Source organism: Nasonia vitripennis, chromosome 2, assembly GCF_009193385.2.
Source record: "Nasonia vitripennis strain AsymCx chromosome 2, Nvit_psr_1.1, whole genome shotgun sequence".
NCBI lineage: Eukaryota > Metazoa > Arthropoda > Insecta > Hymenoptera > Pteromalidae > Nasonia > Nasonia vitripennis.
Window position 1 is genome coordinate 22,547,633 of NC_045758.1, and position 23,884 is coordinate 22,571,516.

Here is a 23,884-nt window from a genome sequence, read left to right on the forward strand (position 1 = left end):
TCACACAGTACAAACTCATTTTGGATTACATGATCTCGACGAGGAAAATAAACTCTGACATATGTATAAGAAGGATATGGCGGCGTATTTATTAAACACAGTCTTTTACATGTATAGTATTTTTTACATGTATGAGTACAGAGGGAAATCGCGCGATCTCGCGATCGTCTTTTGATGCTTGTTCGCGCGCAGTGACGCATCCCTAATTTCTCCTTTCGTAGCTACATAAACCGCCCATTTACTCTACTTTTTCGCTCGCTATGTACGTACGATCAAAGCTCGAAAGTAGACCTCCGAAGTACTTTCGAGTTTTGGCATGACTAAATATCACTGTGTGCTGCTAACAGCTCGAATCTCTTTTTGAGCAACAAGAAAAACTCGGCACCAACCGAGCGGTGCATTAGCATTACATAGAAACTTTCGACTTTTGTTCTATACAACGAGTTGCGATCGTTATGTTGGCGTAGCTTCGAGAAGAATAAATTTATAAACTATACATAAGGATAGGTATACGTAATAACATAATATGAGGTTTCTAAGATTATCGTGAATCTACTCTTTACAGTTCGCGATACGGTTTTTATCGAATTAAGCCATCTGGTTAGCAATACAAAAATATCTGCCCTATACGCAAACTACGTTGCCCATTTATTCCCGTAAACAATAACTAAAATGATGATTAATTAATACAATTATATAAAGTTCGGCTAGATTTCAATCCAAGGCAACAGTTTACAACGCCACGCGCTTATTAAAATAGTATAGAAACGAACTTTTCGACTAAAACTAATAAGAAATAGCATGAAATAGAAGAACTTTGCGCGTACATAATTTTTTTCGTAAATTTGTGACACATAGTCATCTTTTTCTAGTTATATCATCGTAATGCCCAGCGTGATTACGAAACAAGAGAGACAGACCTTGTGAAAAATCGCGGTTCGAATCGCCGGATGAAATCGTGTGATTTGCGACTATAAAATCTTCTTAAAAATTTGTTCGTGAAGCTTATTCTTTGATAATATATTCAATTATATTACGCATACAAGAGTTGTAGTCGAAAAATGCTGTCGACAAACCACTAGATCGATCACACCCCACACTGTCGAGCAAAACCGCGTGTTTTCCATCACATCGTATACTTAGAAACTAAACGCTTTACTTCGCATGTATCCGATCCGAGTCGTCTAGAGCTCGAACTTGGGCCAGTACGGGCTGTCCTGGTGCACGCTCTGGACGACATCTTGAAATCTAGCTACTATATATCATGAGCGCCTGTCGCACTGGGACTCGCGGATGTACTTAGCCCAGGTTCTGTTGGGCGTAAGGTCGCCTTTGCGTAGAAGCGTCTTGCGGTCGCTACTCGAGACGCGGCTCTGCTCTAGGATGTTGCGGTAGGTTTCCTGATCGTACGAGCAGGACAGGCTCTTGCGAAGCTTGGCGGCCCTGGTGGTGAACTGCGACGGCTGACTGCCCACCAGCACATCTAGGTCGTTCTTCACCTGGACGGCCCAGTCCCACATGTCAACTATCGAACAGTTGCAAACGAACGGGTTGTTCATCAGGTTGACACTCAGCAGGTGCAGGTTGTTCTTGAAGACCTTGGGATGGATGGTGGTGAGGTTGTTGCTGCTCAGATCTAGGTGCCCCAGTCGCTGGAGTTTTTTCAAGGACGCCAGGTTGTTGGCTCCAGCGATTCTGTTGTTGGACAGGTTTAGGCGGGTCAGATTGCTGGTTCGCGAGAATAGATTCTCGTTCAGCCGCGTGATGTCGCAGTAGCTCAGGTCGAGGCTCTCCAGGTTGGACAGCTGCTTAGGCAGCAGAGGCCCATCGTCGGGCACAGTCAGCGGATTCTTGCTCAGTTTCAGCTCGATGATGTTGGCGTAGACGCGGTCGCCGAATACCTTGGGATCGAGGGGGTTCTTCAGCCCGCAGTCGTTGAGCTCGAGGCTCTCGAGACGCGTCAGATTGGCGAAGAGTCCCTGCTCGAGGGTGTGCAGAGTGTTGCCAGACATGATGAGCTTCTTGAGCGAGGTCATGAGCGTGAAGGTGTTGTTGCCTACGTAGCCCAGGTTGCAGTAGGACATGTCGAGGTACTCGAGAGACTTGAGGGGGTTGAGCAGGCGCACGAATGCGTCGGACAGGGGGTTGTGCGAGACGTCGAGCGCCTCAAGGTGCTCAAGGTTCTCGAAAGCCTCGGGCAGCCGGCGCAGGCTGCAGTTGCTCAGCGAGAGCTTGTGCAGTTTAGGTAAGTGACGCAGAACAGCCGTGAGGTCGGCGGCGAACATGGGGTTGCCACTGAGGTTGAGGACGCGAAGCTTGCTGGCGTTGCGGAACGCCTCCTCCGAGAGCCTGTCTTGGAGGTTGCAGTTGGACAGGTCGAGCGCCTGCAAGCTGTGCAGGTTGTGTCCCAGAGTACTGCCAACATTGAGGTGCTGGAGCTCGTTGTCAGCCAGAATCAGTTGTCGGAGGTAGAGGTTCTTGGCGAAGGCGTCACCTGGCAAGTTGGTGATGCGAGTCTTCCTGATGTTGAGGTGCTCGAGGCGCACGAGAGGCGCCAGCACCTTGGTCCAGTCGATCGAGCTCAGGTCGTTGTCGTCCAACTCGAGCTCGCGCAGGTTCTCCAGGTGAGCGAACGCGTCGGGCGACACGTGGGTCAGGTTGCAGGAGGAGAGCTTGAGGTACTCGAGGCTGGTGAGATGGTCGAAGGGCCCCGGCTTGATGCTACCCAGCGGGTTGTTGGACAGGTCGAGCTTGTTCAGGTTGGTCGTGTTGTGGAAGAACTGCGGGTTCAGAGTCCGGATGCCGCACGTATTCAGGTCGAGGTGAAGCAGCGGTCGGCAGTTGAGAAAGTGACCGCGGATCTCCGGCAACGGGTTGTGTTGCAGCTCGAGGGTGATGAGTCCAGGACTGTCCCTGCAGCGTTAAAACAAGTGCGTCATTAAGAGTTTCGAATATGACATTAATTATTAACGTAAGGATGTAAGGATTTTTGAAATTCATTTTTAGCGTATCGACATTTTATGTCCAACACTCGATAACAAATTTTCACAAGTTTGTGACGAGCATTTAAATGCATATATGAATACGAATAAAACGAGTTTTCTAATCATGCAAACTCAAAAAAGTTAATTTTGAGAAACAGAAAAAGGAATAACCGTACAACTCGTTTTCATCCCTTTGACTCTGCTCTCAATTTAAGATGGGGAAAAAGGGGAAGAAAGAGCGCGAGAGCAGTAGTCGTAAGAAGCAATATCGAGAAGCAGCGGAAGGAATGCCCTTGGAAAAAAGTACGCTAAGGCGAACGCGCGCGCGCGTGCGCGTGTGTGTCCGTATACGAGAGGAAAAGCGAGGATCGAGAACGCTCACCTAAACGCTTCCGGGTCGACTTTGCTGATGGCGTTGTGGGAGAAATCAGCGTCCAGCAGATAGGTGAGCCCGGCGAAGGACTGGTAGTTGAGCTCGGTGAGCTTATTGTGGGCCATCTGGAGTCGGCGGAGCTTGATGTCCCGAGGGAAGGGTGTGACCTGCTCGACGTTGTTGCCGTTCATGTCGAGTACGTAGACGTTGTGGCTGAGGCCCTCGTGAGGGATGCTGGTGAGGTTGCTCTCGGAGCAGTCGGTCACCCAGTTGATGCGGAAGTAGTGACAGTGACAGTCGACTGGACACTCCTGCTCGACGAGCTCGCCGTTCAGGGCTGTGGAAGGCCCGACGACGGCGAGCAGCGCCAGCAGGAGCAGCAGGCTCGGGCGCGCCATTCCACTGGCGACGATGCCTCCTCTGATATTCCTCCTCGGCAGCATCCGCTTTCTGCAACGATTAAAGGGAGAAACTTGAGTTGATCGATTGTTCGAGAGTTCCGCGGACGACCCGACAAATTGCTTCCATTTAGCCCCCCCCCCCCCCCCCCAGACAACGACGACTATTCCAATTTTCCGAATTCGCGCGCGCCTCGTGACGCGACGAATCGCTCTCGCACGTGTGGTAGCGCAATTAAACAACGTTCGAGCTTGAACTTTGGCCGCTGCGTTGTACGCGTTAGATATAAATTTCTATGTAGCTTATTTTGCGATAACGCAGTTGTTTTTAAACAGCAGAGTACTATTTCCGGATGTGGAGGACCCGTCAAATTGATTCCATTTATACGAGCAGCAGAACCTATGAGAGAAAGAGAGAGAGAGAGAGAAAGCTTTCGCGGTGAATGGGATGTTTGCCATTTCTTCTTGCCTTTTTTATTACGCAGCTCCTGGCAATGAATGCATGATTTAATCGTCCGAATATTACGACGGCTCTGGCATCGATAAATTTTCCAATCCACGCGCGATTTTTTCATTATAGATCCGTATCTGCGCGTCAATTATACAGATAAAGTGTATATTATACGGACGGATCGCCAAGATTTAACGTTCGAGTCTCTCTCTCTCTCTCTCCTTATCTCGGGCTGGAATTTAGCGCAGAACGCTTGATTTATCGCGCGGTTTGCTTTTTTCATGACCCCCATATGTGAGCGCGCTATCGCGCATCTATTATGTATAGATAAATTGCGTCATTTCCGCGGGCTGGATATTTTTCACTTAACTCTCCCCCTTGATGTATGGAATGACGGCGCCGTCTCTGCTTGAATTATTCAGCGATTAACGAATTCTGATTTTCAATTTTACGTCGACAGCGCTGTGGCGCTGGAAATTCCTGTAAGGCAAAGCTTTTAATTAATATCGAAAAAGCGCGATCGAGCTATTGTTTGATTATGCTGCGAAAGTATATTATAATTATAATCTCCGCGTGAATCAAATTCGTTGAATAGTTTAGAACAATATATGTATAGCTGCCGCTGCACAGTAGGATATACAGTACAGATCAATACTCGCTCGCGAGTGCAGCAACCTGCAACACACACACACACACACACACACACACTCGCACACACAGCTCTTATATTAATAATTAACGAACTTTGCTTGATAGTTCGCCCGCTCGGAAGAAAAATCTCTCCCTTAACGTCCACTTCTCCTGCGCGCTGCGTCCAGATTTGATTGTTTAATTCATCAACTTCGACATCGCCGGGGCGCAGAATCAAAGTAATCAATGGATTTCCATTTCAATTCACTTTATCGACTTCTCCTCCGGCGAGCGAAGTTCAAGCATCGCCCTATAGCTGCAGCGCGATGCAGTCGTCCTGCGCGCTCGCGCCAATGACTTTTTTACTACTACGTTCCGTCCGTTCTCCCGCGCGAAAAACTCGCAGCGCACTTCCCGTAATGTGTATCGCGAGAATTACGCTCGATAAAGCGCCTTGTCTCTGCAGGATTATCACGAGTGTTTCTTCTTTAATCTCGAAAAAGTTTATTTCGCAGCTCTAAGAAGGCTCGTCAAACGTATACGAAATTCGAAGGAGAAATTCTCTCTTTTGTGCGCGGCGAATCTCGGGTTATACTCCCGCGTACGGCTCCTGGAAAAGGCTATAGCCGTACAGAGCGATCCCGACGACTCTCGGGGGAGTAAAAATCCAAAGTATATAGTCGAGCGGATGGAATCGAAGCCGAGGAAGCCGGAATTCTTTCGGCTCATTAGAATAATTCCAATCGAATGCCTGAGACAGCCGCAAGCTCGCGTCGACTTTCCATTCTCGACTTTCGTGCTAATTCTAACGCGAGTGAGAGAGAGAGAGAGAGATGCGGACTTCTCGCTCTCGGTCTCCGCATCGAATTGCAAAGCGGCTTGGCCAGGCGCGCCGTTAAGGAAGCGTCGTCGTCGACGTCTATACACGACGACGACGAGGACGCGGCGAAACCTTAAAGCCGCTCGGTTGGAATAACAAATTTCAGATTGTAAATTGGGCCGAATTACAGTGCTGACAGTCCTCTCGCTCTCTTGTACTCTCGAACTGTCGACTGTATGTATACGTAGAGAGAGGATGGAAGGAGATATAGGACGGATAGAACAGAGAGACGGCGGCGAGGCAGCGAGGGAATTACATCGATTTAGAAGGAAGTTAAACCGACAGCTGGCGGAACCTTGTAAACTCGAGAAATCTGGTTTTGACAGGGGCATCTTGTTGGCGGGGCCGCGATGCAAATGCGCCGGCTTCTCCCCCTTTCTCCCTCCATAGTTATATATATTCGCTTCGTCGATACGTCGGCTGGAAAAACTCGACCTTAAAATTATCCTTTCGCATAAGAATGTTCGAATTATCGCAGCTTGTTAATTATTTCAGCAATCGATTCGCCTCATTTTTCGAACCAGTCCATCGTCGTTGTGTATAATATAGAAGAACGGAATGACGCGCGCAGCTATAGCCAGAGTTGAATCTCAAAATTGCATTAGTTCGGATTAGCTTCGAAACTAGTTCGCAAGACTCGCGCGCGCGCGGATCCGGAATACCGTCGCGGTGTCATTGTGCGCGCGCGGTCGTAATTTAATTAGCCTCCATCGTGTGTCGAACTAAAATCACGCCGTGTGTTAGAATTTTCGTTCTGTGTACAATTATCCGTCAAAACTATAATATCCGACGAAGAAAGAAGGGGAGATCCGTCAACGAAAGCAATTAGCGAGTCGAATTACAGGCCTGAAGAGCAGGGCGTATAACGGCTCATTCAGCTTAAAATATTCGGAATTAATTCGCGCGAGCGAGCGTCAGTTCTTCGCAGTCCGCTGGCGCGTCAGGCTCGTCGCAGAGTCGTCGTCGCGACGACTAACCGGATTTTCGGATTCGCATGTGCACAATTACCGAGTCTAACTTTGCCGACGACGATTCTCTCGTGTGGTAGACTCGTGTAAACTCGCAGTACACACGTACACGCGCAGCGGCGAGTAGTTGACGACGTCGTCGCGAGCCCGCATTATCCGCGAAGAGATAAAGGCCGCTCTATTAACCGGTCACGTGGAGCAATTGTTGGCCGGAAATTGGCGCTCCAATTGGCGGTCGAAATAATTTTCGCGTGCCGTCGCTGCAGGCTCTTTTCTGCTCGCGATCGAGTCACAGAAGGGTCATCGAGCTGAATTGGAATTTCAAGACTCGCTTTTGTTCGTTCCTCAACTCGCCCTAACTATTTTCCTGCGCTGCTGATGCTGTATGCTTGATGCCTCACGCGAGAGAGAGAGAGAGAGAGAGAGAGAGAGAGAGAGAGAGAGAGAGAGAGAGAGAGAGAGAGAGAGAGAGAGAGCCTTTATTCAGAACGTCCAGTCGAGCGTGATGGTGCGACGATTGCTCTTTTTCTCTGAGCGATTCCCCGCACCTCCTCTGCCGGACAGGATTTTTCGTATTCTAATTGCGCCTTTTTGGCTTCTGCCCGCGCGTAAGCGTTTTCGCTAATGGTTGCGATTCAATTACACTTTTGAACTTTTTTCCTGAATGCTATAGAGGAATTGATATTTTCATCCGCAATAAAGGGCTATACTAGGTTCAAAGATGTCCATCAGCATCAAGTAAATTGACAGGAAAAGTGGCGTCCCGAGCTTGCGATATGCTATAAGCACACATGCCGGTGCCTCGCGGAGAGTATCAAAGCTAACGAATACGACGCTCTACGGCTTCAAAGGAGAGCAGAGTTACATAAACTTCTTTCGCTATATTTGGACGATCGTCTGTGTACACGCGCGCGGTTTAAGGGTTTTAAGGCCGGCAGCACGATGAAACGCGATCTTCGAAGCTTTTGAAAAAAGTCCCAGCAGTCACTGTATACGTGTACGCGAGTGTGTGCGTGTGTGTGGGTGATGTAACGAAGAGCTGCGGCCGAGAGTGTAAGATTAGAGTTAAAAGCGCGTCGTTGCTATGTAGTATTACCGGGAACACGACGAGCTTTTTGATGTTTGCGCGCCGCCGGGGGTCCATGGAATTTCGTCGCCGACGACCACTTATTCCTGTCCAGGCATATAGAGTTATAAACTTTCCTTCGCGAGGACTGTATATTATTTTAAAGTAACTCGAAATAAAAAAAATAATAACTTGACATTCCAGAGCGGACGCGCAATATCGCGGAAGCGAACGCATAAAAAATCGAGAAAAAAGCTCTCTCTCGCGCGCGCACAAGAGAGTAGCAAAGCAGCGGTGGCGGTAAATAAGTGATGGCTCGAGGTGTAGCTCCGCGTGCGGCTTGTTATGAAATTTTGATGAGTCGGCTCGCTCTCATAGAGATGCGATATACATATATACACGATTAACTGATCAGTATTCCAAAGCCCCTCGTGTATATAGGTATAAACACGCAGTATAGCGGCTCTGCGCGCGATCCGACTGCTGCAGCCTTTTTCCCGGGTGATTAATAAAACTGATCGCATCCCGGACTGCGGAATGCCTCTTAATATTCTTGGCACACGGTTTTATATAGAGTCGAGAGCCGTCGTCTATATACCGCGCTATCCTCCTCTCTCTCTCTCTCTCTCGCTCGCAGAGTCGTCTCGTAATAAGAATTCGATTCACGCAATTAACCCCATCGGGATGTATAGGCGAACGGGGGTGAGAGTAGAGTAGAGGAGTGTATATATGTATACAGGGTCGTCGCAATCGCACGCCGCGATCAATCACGCGAACTGCTCTATTATTGCCATGCGCTGTTCCATCGCCGCAGCGGTGATGTATGGGTCTGGCCTTTCTCTCCTGTGGCTGTGTGCGCGTGGATTGGTAAGCGGAGAACGACGTTATTTTTCGTATATTGCGCTCATCTTGCTGGTTATGACTCTTCGAGAATACAAGATAAATCGATCTTCGATTTAGTATAAATTGAGCGCCGTGTGTCACCTATATCGTCGAGCAAAGCTTTTATCATAGGCAATTATACGGAATTAGCCGCCATTAAAGAAGGGGGTGAATTAATCGGTGATTTTAGTTCCCAACCGCCTAATTTACCCCCGCGATTTTTACGCTTATTTCTACCCCTACTGCGTCGTGAGAATCATCCGTAATTCCGTTTTCCGGACCAGCGACTTGTGGAGCCGCTCGGGCAAGAAAATCAAGAACAATCTCATTTGCAAAAGTTTCCGAGAGCGCGCGCGTAGCAGCCCCCCTGTGTGCGAACTTTTGGATTCATAAACTCTCTCGCCGAATTTTATGCGCCGAGAGAGCCGCTACGCTACGCCCAGTAGCTGCGAGTGAGAGTGAGAGAGAGAGAGTGAGAGAGAGATAGAGAGAGAGAGAGAGAGAGAGAGAGAGAGCTACGTAACGCGGTTGAAATTAGAAACAATAGGACGGTTAAATTCGGGGATTAATTTTCCAGCTGCTTTTCCACAGTAATCACTTTCGCCGCGCGCACTCGTTTTTCCAAGACGACGCTTCATTATACTCGGCAGCTTACCCAAATTACTCGTCGTAACGTTGGCGTGCATTTTCAATCCTATGCGAGATATCGATACGACGACGAATAGAAAAGCGCGGGTTTTTGTCTCGGGGAGCTTTCCATATCATTTCTCGCGGGTATACATATCGATCATGTACTCGACGGTTATGTGATTCACCGAGAAATAAATAAATAAAAAAAACCTCTCGCAGGAATATCGAAACGCGCTATAAATTGTTCTCCATATCCCCGAGACGATCGAGAGCCGTCGACAAAGAGTCTCTCAAGATGATGTATGCCAACGAGTCGACGTAAAAACTTGCCACTCTAGCTTGATTCGTCTCCTGCTCTCTCCGTCGAAGACGACGACGACGCGCCAAGTGTCGACGAGGACCTTTAATGTTTACAACCGTTCCAAGGACAAAGTCTCGCGAGACAGAGGGAGAGGGACTGACTCGAGTTCCTCTCGGAGGAGGAAAAAAGAAGTAGAATCGCCGCGACGGCAAAGTTTCGCGCCGTATATATTGTCACAGACCCACACGTCTGCAACGCGAGCAGCGAAGACGAGTCAGCGATAAGAGTCCGCCGAGCCGTACAACGATGCATAGCGTCCGAATGCATCGTAGACGTTAGCTCAGTGGTTAGAGCACAGGCCTCTGGCTACTTTTTCGCTTTCGACTCTGTCTCCTCTCCGTTTGTAACAATATACTCCGCGACACGTCAGCCCGCGCGCGTACGGATGAAATGACGGAAGGGAAAAAATAGAGGAGGACGATTTTATCCGCGCGGTGGAGGAGGAACCGAAGCGTAACTGGTAAACGGGGGAGCGAGGTGTATTTCGAGCTGGTCGCGATGATTCGAGCTTGAAGGAGAGCTTAATCGAGTATACAATCGATGTTATCGAGTTTGAGATGGATCGTTTTGGTGAGCTTTTTTGGAAATCTCGCTGAAAAATCGTGTGTATTTCGAGGGAGGACTATCCTATTCTTGGAGCAAACGCTCTCACGAAAATAAAAGTTAAACAATAGTCCAAAATGGTACAGTCCGACGTCTTCAAAACCAATATTCGCTCCACTTACCGCAATATTACAACAAATGTTCCATATAAATTCATCTACAACCTTGTACATCAGCCATCTGCAACACACACTCGGTCGGCCCATCATTCAACATCCCAAGCTCCGTGAAATGTTCGCCCTCTTGCGATGTTTGGAGTGTCAACAGCCTATCTCGCGCGCACTGAAAATATCTCTCTCCCCGAGAGTTTACGTTACATTTATATTTTCTCAAAACACTCGCCGCACTCGCGCACGGGCGAAAAGACAGCCTGTATCGCGTACCCGCCCTTTTTATCATATACGCAACGCGCGGTTAAAGTAATAGAGACGAGGCGACGGCCACGAGTATAATGAAAGAGATAGGCGAGAGTTTGAAAGCAAAACAGTGGCTGCGAAAGTTCGCGGCATAAGAAAGCAGAGAGAGAGAGAGAGAGAGAGAGAGAGAGAGAGAGAGAGAGAGAGAGAGAGAGAGAGAGAGAAGCGCTCCACAAGGGTGCGAAAGGACGAGGCAGTCATGCGTGTGACGAGTCGTCGTCGTCTCGGCTGGAGGATGAAAAAGGGGATATAGGCGCCGAAGAGAGTGGGAGAGAGAGAGAGAGAGAGAGAGAGAGAGAGAGAGAGAGAGAGAGAGAGAGAGAGACGGGAGTTAAATCATAGGAGCTATGGAAAAACAAAGGGTGCGCGCGATATTTCCATAATCCAGCGGTCCGTGCAAGCTTAACGAGGATCAGTCAGACGGTGCGTATAGCTTTCTCTTCCCCCTTTCTCTCTCTACAGCAGACTGTTCCTCTCTTTCTCTATCGGCGCCGGCTTTTGAGTTTTGTTAACTCGCTGCCGCGCTGATTCGATTTTCCCGAATGATTTCGCCTCTCGCGCGCGATCAAACGACGATCGCGCGGCTGAAAACATTTTTATCCCCTGGTAGCTCTCGCTTTGTACAGCGCGGGAAATTCGACGCGCGACGATTGAAAAGACTCGCGGAAATTGTTAAAGGAATTTCAACGGGAATATACGCATTGTGCGTTATAAGATTATATGCCGCTTTGTAATAGCGCCGGCTAATTTGGCCGCGAAATATATAGCTTATTCCGTGCAACGCGGAGAGGATCGGTCGTTTAAGCGTATAACGAGCCAACTTTCGAGCGCTGTACGTATGAAGCACTGCGTGGAATTGATTAAACCCTCCCGGAAATAATTTCTAGCTTTTATCGCCGCGCACTTTGTACAGGTATATTTTTTGCAAGCGATCGCCTTTGAAAAAAAATTTACCGGCATAGTTCACTGAGAGTGATCCGAGGCAATTCTCATTTCGCTTATCGGCCGCTCACTGCCCTCGACTCGCCGAAAAAGGCGAAATCCCGACTCTAAGCGGCGAAATCCATCTCTCTCCCTCTCGAGGCGCCGATGAAAAAAGTCACTTCTCCCGATGCGCTCTCCATCTCCATTTCCCTGCACTCCAGGGCGGCAGCATCGTCGGAATACAGCGGCGAGTGCGAATTTCAAGGGACGATCGCGAGCATTAGCAGTCGCGCGCAGTTCTTTGCAGCACTACATCCAAGTGGCTTTAAACGGATCATTGACCAGTCGCTGTATCGCTTGTGCAGTGTGTATGTATATCCAGCTCTTCCGCGATTGACGAGCTGCTGCTGCTGCTGGACGTCGAGAGGACTGTATACCACGACGCTTCGGATGTGTTTGCTCACGACCCCTCCGCGGGTGTGTATATAGTCGCCCTTTACTCCCGCGCGCGACCAGAATGTCTATTCAGGTAGAAGCGGATAGCCCGTTGCGCTGGGATTGCTAATTTCTGCGGGAGAATATCGCCCTCGCCGTCGACCGCGTTGATGCTGGCTTTATTAATGTCAACCGCTCTCGCGAGTGTGTTGATTGTTGTTGTATATCAGCGAGCTTTCGTCGGAAAATTGTTGGATTCTTACGCGAAGCTTCGACCGGAGGCTGATGCCTTGAGAAGCGCATACATACAGACGAGGTCGTAAAGCCAGCCAGGGTTTATACCTCGAACGTCGTTACTTCGTAAATTAATAACGATTATTAGTCCGTGTGCGTAATCCACTCCTTCGAATCTCACCCTATAGTCGTGCAGAGCTAGCAGCCAATAAAAAGCATCGAGAGTCAGTGCGAAGCAGTGCATGAGGCGAATAGAATATATGAGATATCTCTCCTACAGCCATAGTAGAAGAAGCGGCTACGAGACAGAGTGGAAATTTCGAGGAAATATCAACGAGACGGAAAAATCGCTGGAGGCGAAGAGTAGCAGCAGCAGCGCGCGAAAGTAGCCGACACGAGAAAGAGAGAGCCCCTTCGGATGTGCCTTTCCATGCTCGACTGGCCGTCGTTGTCGTTGCGGGAAAACGACGCAGGGCGGAGGCGAAGATCTCTTTTATTGTGTTTCTCTCGCTCTTTGGAAAGTCCTCCACTAGACTCGCAGCTAGCTCCGCCTTTGGCGCCGCAGAACCTTTGCCCTTTTTCCCTCTCTGCGGTTCTTCGCGCTCGGACACGTCGTTCGTTGATTATATTGAGAATTCTTATGTAGTGGCTGTGGTTAATTTCACCTCGAATGAGGTATTACACTCGCAAGGCGAGTCGTTATTATTTCTCAAGGTTAATTGCGGTACCTCCGCTGTACACTGTAAGTATTAAGCATGTTGAACGTCAGAGAGGGAAGTTTGTGAATTAATAACAGCGCCCGGCGACGACTACTTATATTATATCAGAGTATAGTCGAGCGAAAACTTGGCACAATCGCGGCGCTTCGAGTTTGCGAAGCGCGAGTGTGTGTATATATATACAGCAAAGTGCTTGTATTCCGAGAGAAGAGCAAGTCAACGACTTATACCAAGTGTACCCTTACAACTATTTGATTAAACTATTAAAGACAAGCAGCGTCGTGGCGGCGAACGAAATTGAACGACGCGAGCTGTTAACCGCATACGAAGCTCATATTATATATATGTGTGTATGTATATATATATATATATATATATATATATATATATATATATATATATATATAGAAAACAATCGAATTGAGGAAGTTTATTCGATATACTTTGTTCTCTAGCCAGACAGTTTGCGAGATTTTTTTTTAGTTGTATAATGATTTATATTACAAAGTTGTAATCGAGGAGACGGCGAGAGTCGGAAATTTATAGAGATTAGAAAACTAAAAGGAGGGAAAATATACAGGGCGCAGCGGCGGCAGCGGAAAACAAAAGAAGTTGAGAGAGAGAGAGAGAGAGAGAGAGAGAGAGAGAGAGAGAGAGAGAGAGAGAGAGAGAGAGAGAGAGAGAGAGAGAGAGAGAGAGAGAGAGAGAGAGAGGAATGATATAAGGCGGAAGAAACAAGGAACGAGATATGAGTAAGGAGCAAATGTGAAAGAGATTAAGATAGATATAGAATAGAGAAATATATTCAAGACCGGAGTAGATTAAACTGGGAAGAGCTGGGAAATCAACGTCAAAAGGGTTATTATTATACTCTTCGATACACACCCCAAATCTAATCATACACTCTCTCTTTTTTTTAATCGCAGACACACTAAAAGCACATAATACGTCAAACCGCACGTGTGCTGGGCCAAAAAAAAATCTGAGCGTGCGACACTCCAAGTCAGCGATTCGTCCAACAAACTTTTTCTCCTCACCAGTGTATATATCTCGGCGATATACGCGCGTTTCGCCCCCTTGGCTCCCGCTCTCCTCCCCATATATCTCTTCGCGAGCCAGAAGAGACGGGGACGAGGCGGATTTAGACGCGAGCGATTTTTGCATATTTCCCCGGCGTCACAGCGGCGGGAACGAAAAAAAAACTGCCGCGCACTGCATTTCGGGGTTCGTTGGCCGACGCGTATACGTATTAATGAATTTCTCTGCGTCGCGTATGTATATCTAGTATAGTCTAGTTCAGAGCTTTTTTTGCCGTGTAGAGCTTCTTTGTATATGACGAACGGGAGACACATGTGGCATTGTTCGAGAGGGAGCTTATATGAAATATTTATGGCTGACGGAGAGATTTTTTGACAATGCCGGAAGGTCGCCCGTGTGCTCGCGTTTCGGAGTAGCGTTTTTTTCGGGGAGGGAGAGGAGAGGATAAGCGATAAGGCTAGATTAGGACTCGGGGTGTCACTTTTGACGGAGGCCTTTTTTCGATTCTTTGGGGTAGTATATGAATAGATCGTGAATTTTTATGACCTGCGCGGATCAGCTATTTCGTGTGTGATGAAATTGTTATAATATATTTTGGCTTCTGCATGATGGATAAAAACGAATTTCAAAAATAATAAGTGGTTCACAAAAAAAGCTTTGTCATACACGATACGCCTAAAATCTCTGCGAAACGGAACAACCTGCTAAATCAGTCAGCAGCGCTTTTCTTCGAAGAAAAACAGGAAGAACAATCGACTATACAATCCCTCCATGTACATTCATCAGGCATTTTAAATTCGAGCACAAAACAGCCAATCAAGCCAATCATCAGGCTGAAAAAAGCTCATAATCCGCAGCACGCCTGCGCGCATAAAAGAGCGATCGAAAATCTGGTCGGCACCAGCGTGAAATCCGCTCTTTCACAGAAAACGCGCGGAATATCATACAATACGGGCCAATCGCTCGCTCGCTCGCTCGCCGAACAACAGCCGGCGCGAATATTATACCGAGACAGCTGCGTATACGTATACGAATATACCGAGAGAACCGGCGACGAGCGACTCGTTATAATCGAATAGTCGACGCTCGCGAGCGTTCATCGAAATCGCATTTTCTAACTTTTCGAGCTCGCTCGTAGCTCGACGCCGATTAACCAAGTTAACCGTTCGGAATTCCGGCTCGATCCTCTTTTTCCCGCGCGCGCGATATTATCCCGCTTCGCCGTGCCGGATTTTCAAATATTTCCCGCGCGCGCCGTGTGTGCGTATAGGATAGGAATCCCATTAGGCCGCACGACAAAAGGAGGAGAGAAAAAATCGAAGCTCGAATAGCTGTCAATCGACGAAATTGCGGAAGTTTTTTCAAGGGAATAAACGACTAGCCGAGTCTCTCTCTCTCTCTCTCTCTCTCTCTCTCTCTCTTTTCTTCTCCGACCGCGAAAGAGGTATACGAGGAGCTTGCGGACACGTGGGGGAGTTGTACCACCGCTGTGTACACATGTATACACAACGGAAGGCGCCGGAGACGTTGAAGAAGCGCTGCGAATCCGTCAAACGGACAGGCCTTCGATTCATATAAGTATACACGCTCTCGCTCCCGAAGCATCTTTCACACTACTCCCCCTCACGCGCACTTTCTCGCACTTCCCGGCGGCCTGTCCGTTTATCTTCTTGCTTACAGGCAGTTTTTCATTTTTATTGTTGCGACGCGCGAGCTTTCGAAACCACTTCCTCGAATAAAAATTGGAATTTATGGCAGCGGCGGAAGGCCCGACGCTGCTTTTTCAGCCTGTCGAATATGGCTTGCGGGGGAGAGACTGGACGGAAGGGCGAGATCGTGTTTCGAGTGTGTGCTTAATCGCCGACGAGGAGCGCGCGGGCAAATTTGACTTCGAGTTATCGCTCCTCTATGGATGGATAATGGGGTCATCCTTTTGACTGTTGAACAAATTGTCCGAGGGCGGGGGGCTATGTGTATGTGAGAAACGATGACGCTTCGTTTTGAAAACGTTCGTTAAATTTAAGGGCGTGTTCGCTTTTGAATGTCGTTTGAGAGGATTCCGAGAGATTCACAATGGATAATCCTGCAGCTTATTATTTTTTCACTGAAAAAATGCGTCGCATTCTATATATAGGTCGCGACATAACGACGAATGTTTTGTCAATTATTTTCCGACTTACATCTAACACAATCACTTTACCTTTCGAAATTCGTTACACTAAGCATATGCTTGCGTCCCTCTCAATCACAATCGACTTTATTCATAAATCAAACGTCCCGTACATAAAAGCTCACCTGCAATAAAAAGCTCCGCAGCAAGAAGCTCGCGTTAAAAAAAGCTCACCGTTATACACGCCACAGCGAAGTAGCTTTCGAAAAACCGCTCGTAAAAAATATCGAGAGCGCGATGCTGGCGGCGGAAAAAATAAAACAAAGACCGCCGCCCGCATCGCGTCGAGAAAAAATGGACGCGCGTCGACGGATTCGCCGCAGCGGCATCGGGATTTTTTTCGCCGGCCCAGTGCACACCTAATATACGGCGGAGCACTTCTTATTGGACTCCATTAGTCGGCGGAATCTGGGACAGCAGCTCGGGGAGAGAGAGAGAGAGAGAGAGAGAGAGAGAGAGAGAAAGCTCGCGAAAAAAATTCAATCTTCCCCTACTCGCGAACACGCAACGCGGCGCAGTGCAAATCCCCCGGTGCAGCAGCAGCTCCGCAATGCTAACCCATATTTCGTAGTTGAGGTCGCGCAGCCGCGCGTATGTGTCCGTGTGTAATCCGTCGCCCCCGAGAGAAAAGCAATTTTAATTTTGCAGCGACGCGCGTTATATACCTCTTTATAATGGAGAAGCTACCGCGCGGCGCGCGCTCGCTCTTTTATTCAGATCAGCCCCCTCGACTTTGCTCCCCGACGGAGCGCAAATACCGGCGCCAAGGGCAGAGAGAGCAACGGCAAGTGCGTGCGAGGGACTACTAGTCGAGTGTCGTATATCGATCATATCCGCCATTCATCTCGCTCCGAGCACTACATAAGTGTACACACAGACACACACACACATACACACACACACGTCTATGCTTCGCCTCGTAGAGAGCTATGTGCGCGATAAACGCGGCTCCATTAGCGGCCCGGAGTAATTCATAAGCAAATATTTGCCGAATGACTGCGGCCCCGAGAGCGCTCGCGCGCTTCCACATGCGCCGCTATGCAGCCTGTAGGCCTCACCCCTTTCGCTTCGTGCTCCGCCGGCTGCTGACGGAGCTGCGCCGATTTTTTTTTAGCCGCTATAGCTGCCTTTGCGCGATGCAGCCCACTGTGTGCTGAAATGGAAGAATGAATCGAGAGGGAGAGAGCGGCCAGGGGGTCTCGAGTTTTATTCGGCGCTATAGTCTGGAATGGACGATTGAATGCGCGGCTTTTTTGTAATAAGGCTTGTTTAGCTGCGTTTCGCACAATGAGCCGCTATTGAATCTCTCTTGGGAACTTTGATTTCCGTTCTCCGCGAGTACAATGATCGCTGCGAACTTGTCGACTTCTTATGTGCGGGTATAGGCGGTGCTTTTGTTGCGCGAATGCGAACGGATTTAATTACTGTTTTCGGCGTTTGACTTTTCGAGCTGAAAAAATACGTCGGAATTCTTCGCGGCGAGTTTTTTTAACATTTATTTTTTACCGCGCGCGCGTTACGCAATACGTTTGATTCCCGCGACATCAGAGCGTAAGAGCGGGGAGTGAGAAATTATACGGCTGATCGATATGGAAAATATATGAAAATGTCCCCGTGAAATTTCACGAAAGCGCGCAGCCGTGGCAACTTTTTAATTAAACGCTGTTACAGTATGTAATTCACATTCTCGATCACGCGGGAGATATTACCTGCCAATTTTCTCCTTTGTTCTTCCGATCGATGCTCAAATCATATTGATAAGCGTTACACTTGCACAGAGCGGCGCAAGCTGCTCACGATTGGCTTGAGCTTTTCAATTTTTTCCCCCCGAGATGCGGTTTGAAAAAGCCATGTAGCAAAGGCAAAAACTTTTCTCCGCGATACGAATGGCCGAGCACGCGGCTCTTCCTCGCTCGATTTGTTCCTGTCTCGCCGCTCGGCGGGAAAAAATTGCTCGGCCAAAAGTGCACGCGCGTTATCAGGGGAGCACTCTGCAACGCGCGCGAGATTTCGAATTTCCAGAGAGCAGTTTCGGGCGGAAAAAAGCGTCGGAGAGAGAGAGAGAGAGAGAGAGAGAGAGAGAGAGAGAGAGAGAGAGAGAGAGAGAGAACGAGTAGTTGCCGCGCTGCACGCTCCATATCCAATTATGCCATTTAATGCGACATCGCTCGGGGACGCGCTCTGGAAATATTCTAAAAACGGCTGACTCGAACGTCGCAGCTCTCTGACGGCCATTTCCATGCGCTATTTATTCTATTGTTTCCGACGTAACTCTCGGAGGGTGATCGTCATTAGTAATAGTTTTAAGTGACTCTGCCACCGCCGAGAGGTGCTCTTAATTGACGTCGACTGGAAATTCGGGTGAACTTCGTTTGATTCTCTGAATTACTGGCGATCTTAATTGGGAGAATTTTAGCGGTTTGGCGATATTAAAACTGTGCTTTTCACATTTGCAGTCTAGTTTTAGTTATATGCTCGGATTTCACATTTTTCCTTATTCGATCGTGCTTTATGAGTGTATTCGTTGAGATGTGCGATCGTATTAATAATTTTTATACAATTACATTTTGCAAATGTATGCTGGAATACATGATCGCGCGGGGTATATAGAAATTCCTCTTATCCAATTTTAACGATATCTAATTATACTGGGATATAAGTAATTGAACAAAATTTCTCGTCAGAAGTGAACCATCGGTTTCCTGATATGTATATAAAGTGAATTACTTTTTTCTACTTATGACTACGTATATAACGATCTCTCCATCCGAGCAAATTTATTAATCAATAATCACGTGTTATATACCTGAATTTAATTAATTACTGTCTGATTTTACGAGGACAGCAGAAAATGACTAATGCGACCAATGGAAAAAAGAAGAGAGAGAATCCGCGCGCGATTATAAGCCCGCGGCGTTTATCCGATGGAAATCTTGTGATGGGCACGATCATCACGGAGTATACGATGAGGCAATTTGAATGACATATATAACGACCAGGCTTATGCAGACGTGCCAATTCGCGCATGGCAGTTCTCCTGTTTAACGTCGCTCGCTTTCATCGATTATTATTTAGGGCAAACATTAGGTGTTGATGCCAGCGGGAAATGAAGTGTGAGCATAGTTATAACCCACTGTGGGTTGTTATTTTTCGATGCACTGCATGATGCGTGAATACGTTTTTATAATAAATATTTCTCTCTTTCATTTTCGATAACAACGTCTCTATGCATATGCGCGGGAATCGTACGAGCGAACGATATAATGCGCGAAAAAGCTCCCTCGGTGCGCGAAATAAATATTATTCCGTGACCTCGATACTGCACCGGTGACGTTTTTCCAGGTCGCCGATCGCGCGAATTAAAGTAAGCTCGCCACTTCGAAATTCAAGCAAACGGATCGCAATTTCCTGGCCATTATGCAACTCTGAGTAAGGCGTTTAAAATTGCATCTGACACATCGACGTTGAAACAGCTGTTTCTAATCAATCAATTTGCGTAAAAAAAGAAGTTTATTTCCAATCGAATCGCGTCTTCGATCCACATTCAAATTTCTAACAGTTCCTCCCACGCGAGCAAAAGTTACGCGATATTGTGTCTGCAGTCGGTATACCTTATAGGTACACATTTCATATTTCAAATATACGATGGCGAGTGAGAGAGTTCCACTTTTCCTGCACGTCCTTGTAAATTCGTCCCGGTTACGCATGAGCCAGCGAGTACATTTTCAAAAATATCCCCCGCTCTACACATACACAGGTGACACACTCTCTGGGAAATGTACGTCGCGCAATCGTCAGCAAATATACCGAGAGAAAAATTCTAACACCGCGTCGAGAGCGCGCACTTCAATCCCGCAGTAGGAATTCCCGCCGATGCAACTAATCCAATTTCATTTTTATTATGGCTGCTGATGCTCGCTGCTTCGACGGGTACCTTATACACACACACACACACACACACACATATATATATATATATATAAAGCCGGATGTGTGCGTCGTAGAAATCGTTATCTCTCGCGCTGGCTCGAAAAATTTGATTACTGCGCGCGGCTCGGCACTTGAGAAATCGGCATCCAATATCAAGTCGCATCGCGCGACGAAAAAGCGCTGAATCGATATCGAACTTTCCGTCCTCTCTCTCACACCGTATGTACACTCGAGCTACGTGTATATCTGTAGATATCGCGGATATCCTTCACTGGCGAAAGCGAGTACGTGCGAAAGCTTCTCCCGACCGGCCGGCGATACGTCACCGGGCGGTATATAGCTCGAGATAAATATTTACTGCGAGCGCACGACGACGATTTTCGCGACGACTGCGCGAGAGCGGGTGTGTGCGCGCCTGCGGCAAGGCCGATCTTCGCCGAAGATTAAGCCCGGGAAGTGTCCAATAATATGGATTTACTTTTTCTGACACGTTTCGCGTGTGCTGGAAATTCGCGCACGATTGGGTGTACACAAAGCGTGTTTAACTTTGCTCTCGGAGATCGAAGCTTTAATTTCACCGTTAAAATTGTTAGAATGTCGACTAGGCGACAAGTGGGAGTAGATTTATAGGATACGCTTGGTGATATTTCTAGGGCTTCTAAATGCAATAGTGTCGGAGTGAGATATTGGCTCGGAGACTAAGAAAATAGATCCCACTCGTTCACGATTCATCCGTTATCGCTCATGAAAGTAATTGTTCACTTTACACAACTGCTTCATTCATTGATCAGCTTGTATGTTGTGCGTTCGTTTATTCATTCACTTGTTCATTTATTCATTCAGTAGAGACTGTGTTTCTATTTTTAGATTCTTGCAAATGAAGTCGCTGGTGTAGGGCGTTTTTAGACGTTTGTTTTGATCGAGGTTTTGATGAATGACTCTGTTATTCTTGACCCGAACGATAAAAATCTGACTAATAAATACGATGAAGTCATTAAGTTTTTCTATGAAGTTATTTGGCATATATTTCATGGATTTTGTAGTACAATCATTCAAATATATTCTATAAGTATAATGCTTCAGTAATGTAAACAAACCTTGGTTTTTTACTCTTCAAGGAGTTTGTTGAAAGTCAGGAGAAATCGTATAAAGACACCAACCCTCGAAGTGCCAATTACATGTCAACTAAGCTCTCAAGATGAAATGAATCTGTCTAGATCCTGATATTAACAAAAAATAATATCATGAAACCATCGCGATCGCAGCTAAAAAGAAATTCAAACAGAAGCCGCATTCATTTTTATTATAATTGATTCAATTAAATATTTGTCAGTTAAAATCGCATCCAATACACGTGCATACGATTGAACGCAAAGGAAATTCAAGCGCCTCATATAGCGCTAGTTAGTTACAATCAGAGGCTCATACGTGAAAGTTTAGATTCCAGGAGAGGGATCGAGCGAGAGAGATACTTGAGGGGAAAATCACGTCGGCTGCGACGGCGGCGGCGCGCATTTGAGAGGTTTGATTCATCAATGCCATTGCAAATAGCGGCAATTCACTTAAGAAGACAGCCGAGAATAAGGAGGAGAGCTCGCCGCCACCGAGAATCATGCGATATTCGCGCTCGTAATGAATTAGACATATACATCGATTTCCTGCCTGATATGCACAAGCGTCTCGACTGCGCAATTCCGCACGGCGTGTGCGTCGCTCCACACGTTCCTTCGCGTATGGCAAACAAGACTATTAAGTGCGCTCGGAAGTCGTGTAAACGCCCGGCCATTACGCCAGCTTTTCCCCTTTGAGTGATTAATCGTTCTCTCATCACCGCCACTCGATGCAATAATATCCGAAGTCTTATTCCGCTGTATAGTAACGAATTCGTACGGTTTTAGACGCTTCCAGGTGTCGTTTTTAATCGAACGACATTTCGCAATCGTAAAGATAAGCCTCGAGCGAAGTGATCGAAAAAGTGCCAATTCCATCTCGGCAAAATCGCGCTATTTGAAAGCGACCGTTATGGTTGAAAACTGGTCGTCGACGTCGTTAAAATTCTCGTCTCGGAGCCCGCTCCTGATCTCCCTGCGACGACTTCTAATTGCCTCGATCCCCACCGCACTCGTCGCTATCAAAGACGCCATAAGAGTATCACATCGCGCGATGCATTAATCCGCACATTATATCAGCGAGAACTTCATTATATTCGCGGGCGAGTCTCTCCCTTCTCGCTCAGCACCATAACGACTTTCAATTACTACAGCCCTTCGTGTCGCTGCGAAATATCTGCTCGCGGACACGACAAGCAAAGCAAAACACGCGCTCGCTCTTTAACGAACAAATTTACGATCGTCCGAGTGTACGAGAGCCGGACTTCTTTTATGCGCCTCTCGGTCCCGAGAGCGTTAACGGCTGGCAGGTAGCAGCCGCGGCAGAGGAGCCGAAGAAAAAGTCGAGAGCGAAGAAAAAAAGTCGCGGCGGAGGCAAAGAGAGGAAAAGGCATAGAGCAGCGGGCGGGGCGCAAAAAAGGCCGCGCGCGCGCGCACGAAGGCGCAATTAGCATATTCCGTGTGCAATTGCGTGCAGGTCTGTTCTCTCTCTCTCTCTCTGCTGCGCGCACGTGCCTCCGATATTTACATCGTCGAAAATGAAATGAATTCCAAAGAGGTGCAGTGCCGTGCCTCTCTCGCGGCGAAAGGGAGAGTATATAGTTCCGTGCTTATTATCCGCTGCGGGGTAGCCGTGTTAGGAGAGGAGCATAGCAGAGTAGCGAGTATGAGCGACGTGGAGGATCGATATGAACGTGTATGCAGATGTATAGGTAGAGCCTCGCGGGGATTCGATGCTTATGCTAATGTCGTACATCGGCGTCGTTTCCGCTCTCCTCTTCGACTACTCTCTCCGCGCGCTACTGTGTACCGATCCACGAATCGAGATAAGTCTCGGGGCGCGGCGCTGATTCCTCCTCCGCACACACACACCCTCCGCTATACACTCTTCGCTGGCTTTTTACCAGCAGCTTCTTCTCTCTCTCTTTCTCTCTCTCTCTCTCTCTCTCTCTCTCTCTCTCTCTCTCTCTCTCTCTCTTATGTAACTTTTAACGGCGCGAGAACCGTCGGCTTTTTCACCCATCGCAGACGTCCCGAGAGCAGACGTTGCAAGCGCGTCTATGGCATGGCCGTACCACGGTCTTGTCTCCTTTTTTACGAGGAGAAAACGCGGGGCTATTTCGCGGAAATATTATTTTCGCCTTCATGGAAGTGCAGCGCGTTAGCATGCGTGTATTTTCGACTACTGAATTTGCATGCTTATCAGTTTGGCAGGAGAGATTACGGGGGAATTGGGGATTTGCATTATCCTGAAAACATAATGTGCTGATGGTATCGTATCGCGGCTTATGCATTTCTTATAACGTTTCAAAGGAAATACGTTGATGAATGGGAGAAAGCTTTCAAGTAATAAATTGACATTTGATTGCAGCGTCCTTGTGCAAGCGTGAGATTATTTTGTTTGCAATTTTGAAATTTGATAACGCGATGGTTATTTGATGTTTTGGGCGCCGGTAAAAGAGACAATAAATTATATTGTATGTTCCATGAATATTTACTTTGATTAATTGAAATATATAATGTACGGCAGGGTAGTTGATAATATAATGGAAACGTAAACATTTGGATAAATTGGCGGGGCCAGAGCCTTCATACAAGATTGATATTTTATTGCATTTTTACGAGCATAACTAAGGAGATAAAATTTTCGTCTGACTTGATGGACAATATTTTCTGGGTTTAC

General features: G+C 47.4%; 1 protein-coding gene across 4 annotated transcripts in view; it reads right to left on the minus strand.

Moving 5' to 3' along the window:
- Positions 1–62: 62 nt before the first annotated feature.
- LOC100678891 (leucine-rich repeat-containing G-protein coupled receptor 6) overlaps positions 63–23,884 on the minus strand; it is a 29,169-nt gene continuing 5,347 nt past the window's right edge. For 2 of the 4 annotated variants that reach the window (XM_032596439.1, XM_031924954.2), the window contains exons 2-4: positions 21,190–21,312; positions 3,367–3,807; positions 63–2,913 (exon numbers count right to left, since the gene is read on the minus strand). In XM_032596439.1, the coding sequence (XP_032452330.1) occupies positions 1,263–2,913; positions 3,367–3,800 (2,085 nt within the window). In that variant the 5' untranslated portion in view covers positions 3,801–3,807; positions 21,190–21,312 and the 3' untranslated portion in view covers positions 63–1,262. The remainder of the gene's footprint in view (positions 2,914–3,366; positions 3,808–21,189; positions 21,313–23,884) is intronic. The other 2 variants (XM_003424835.5, XM_003424836.5) reach the window with 1 other exon arrangement.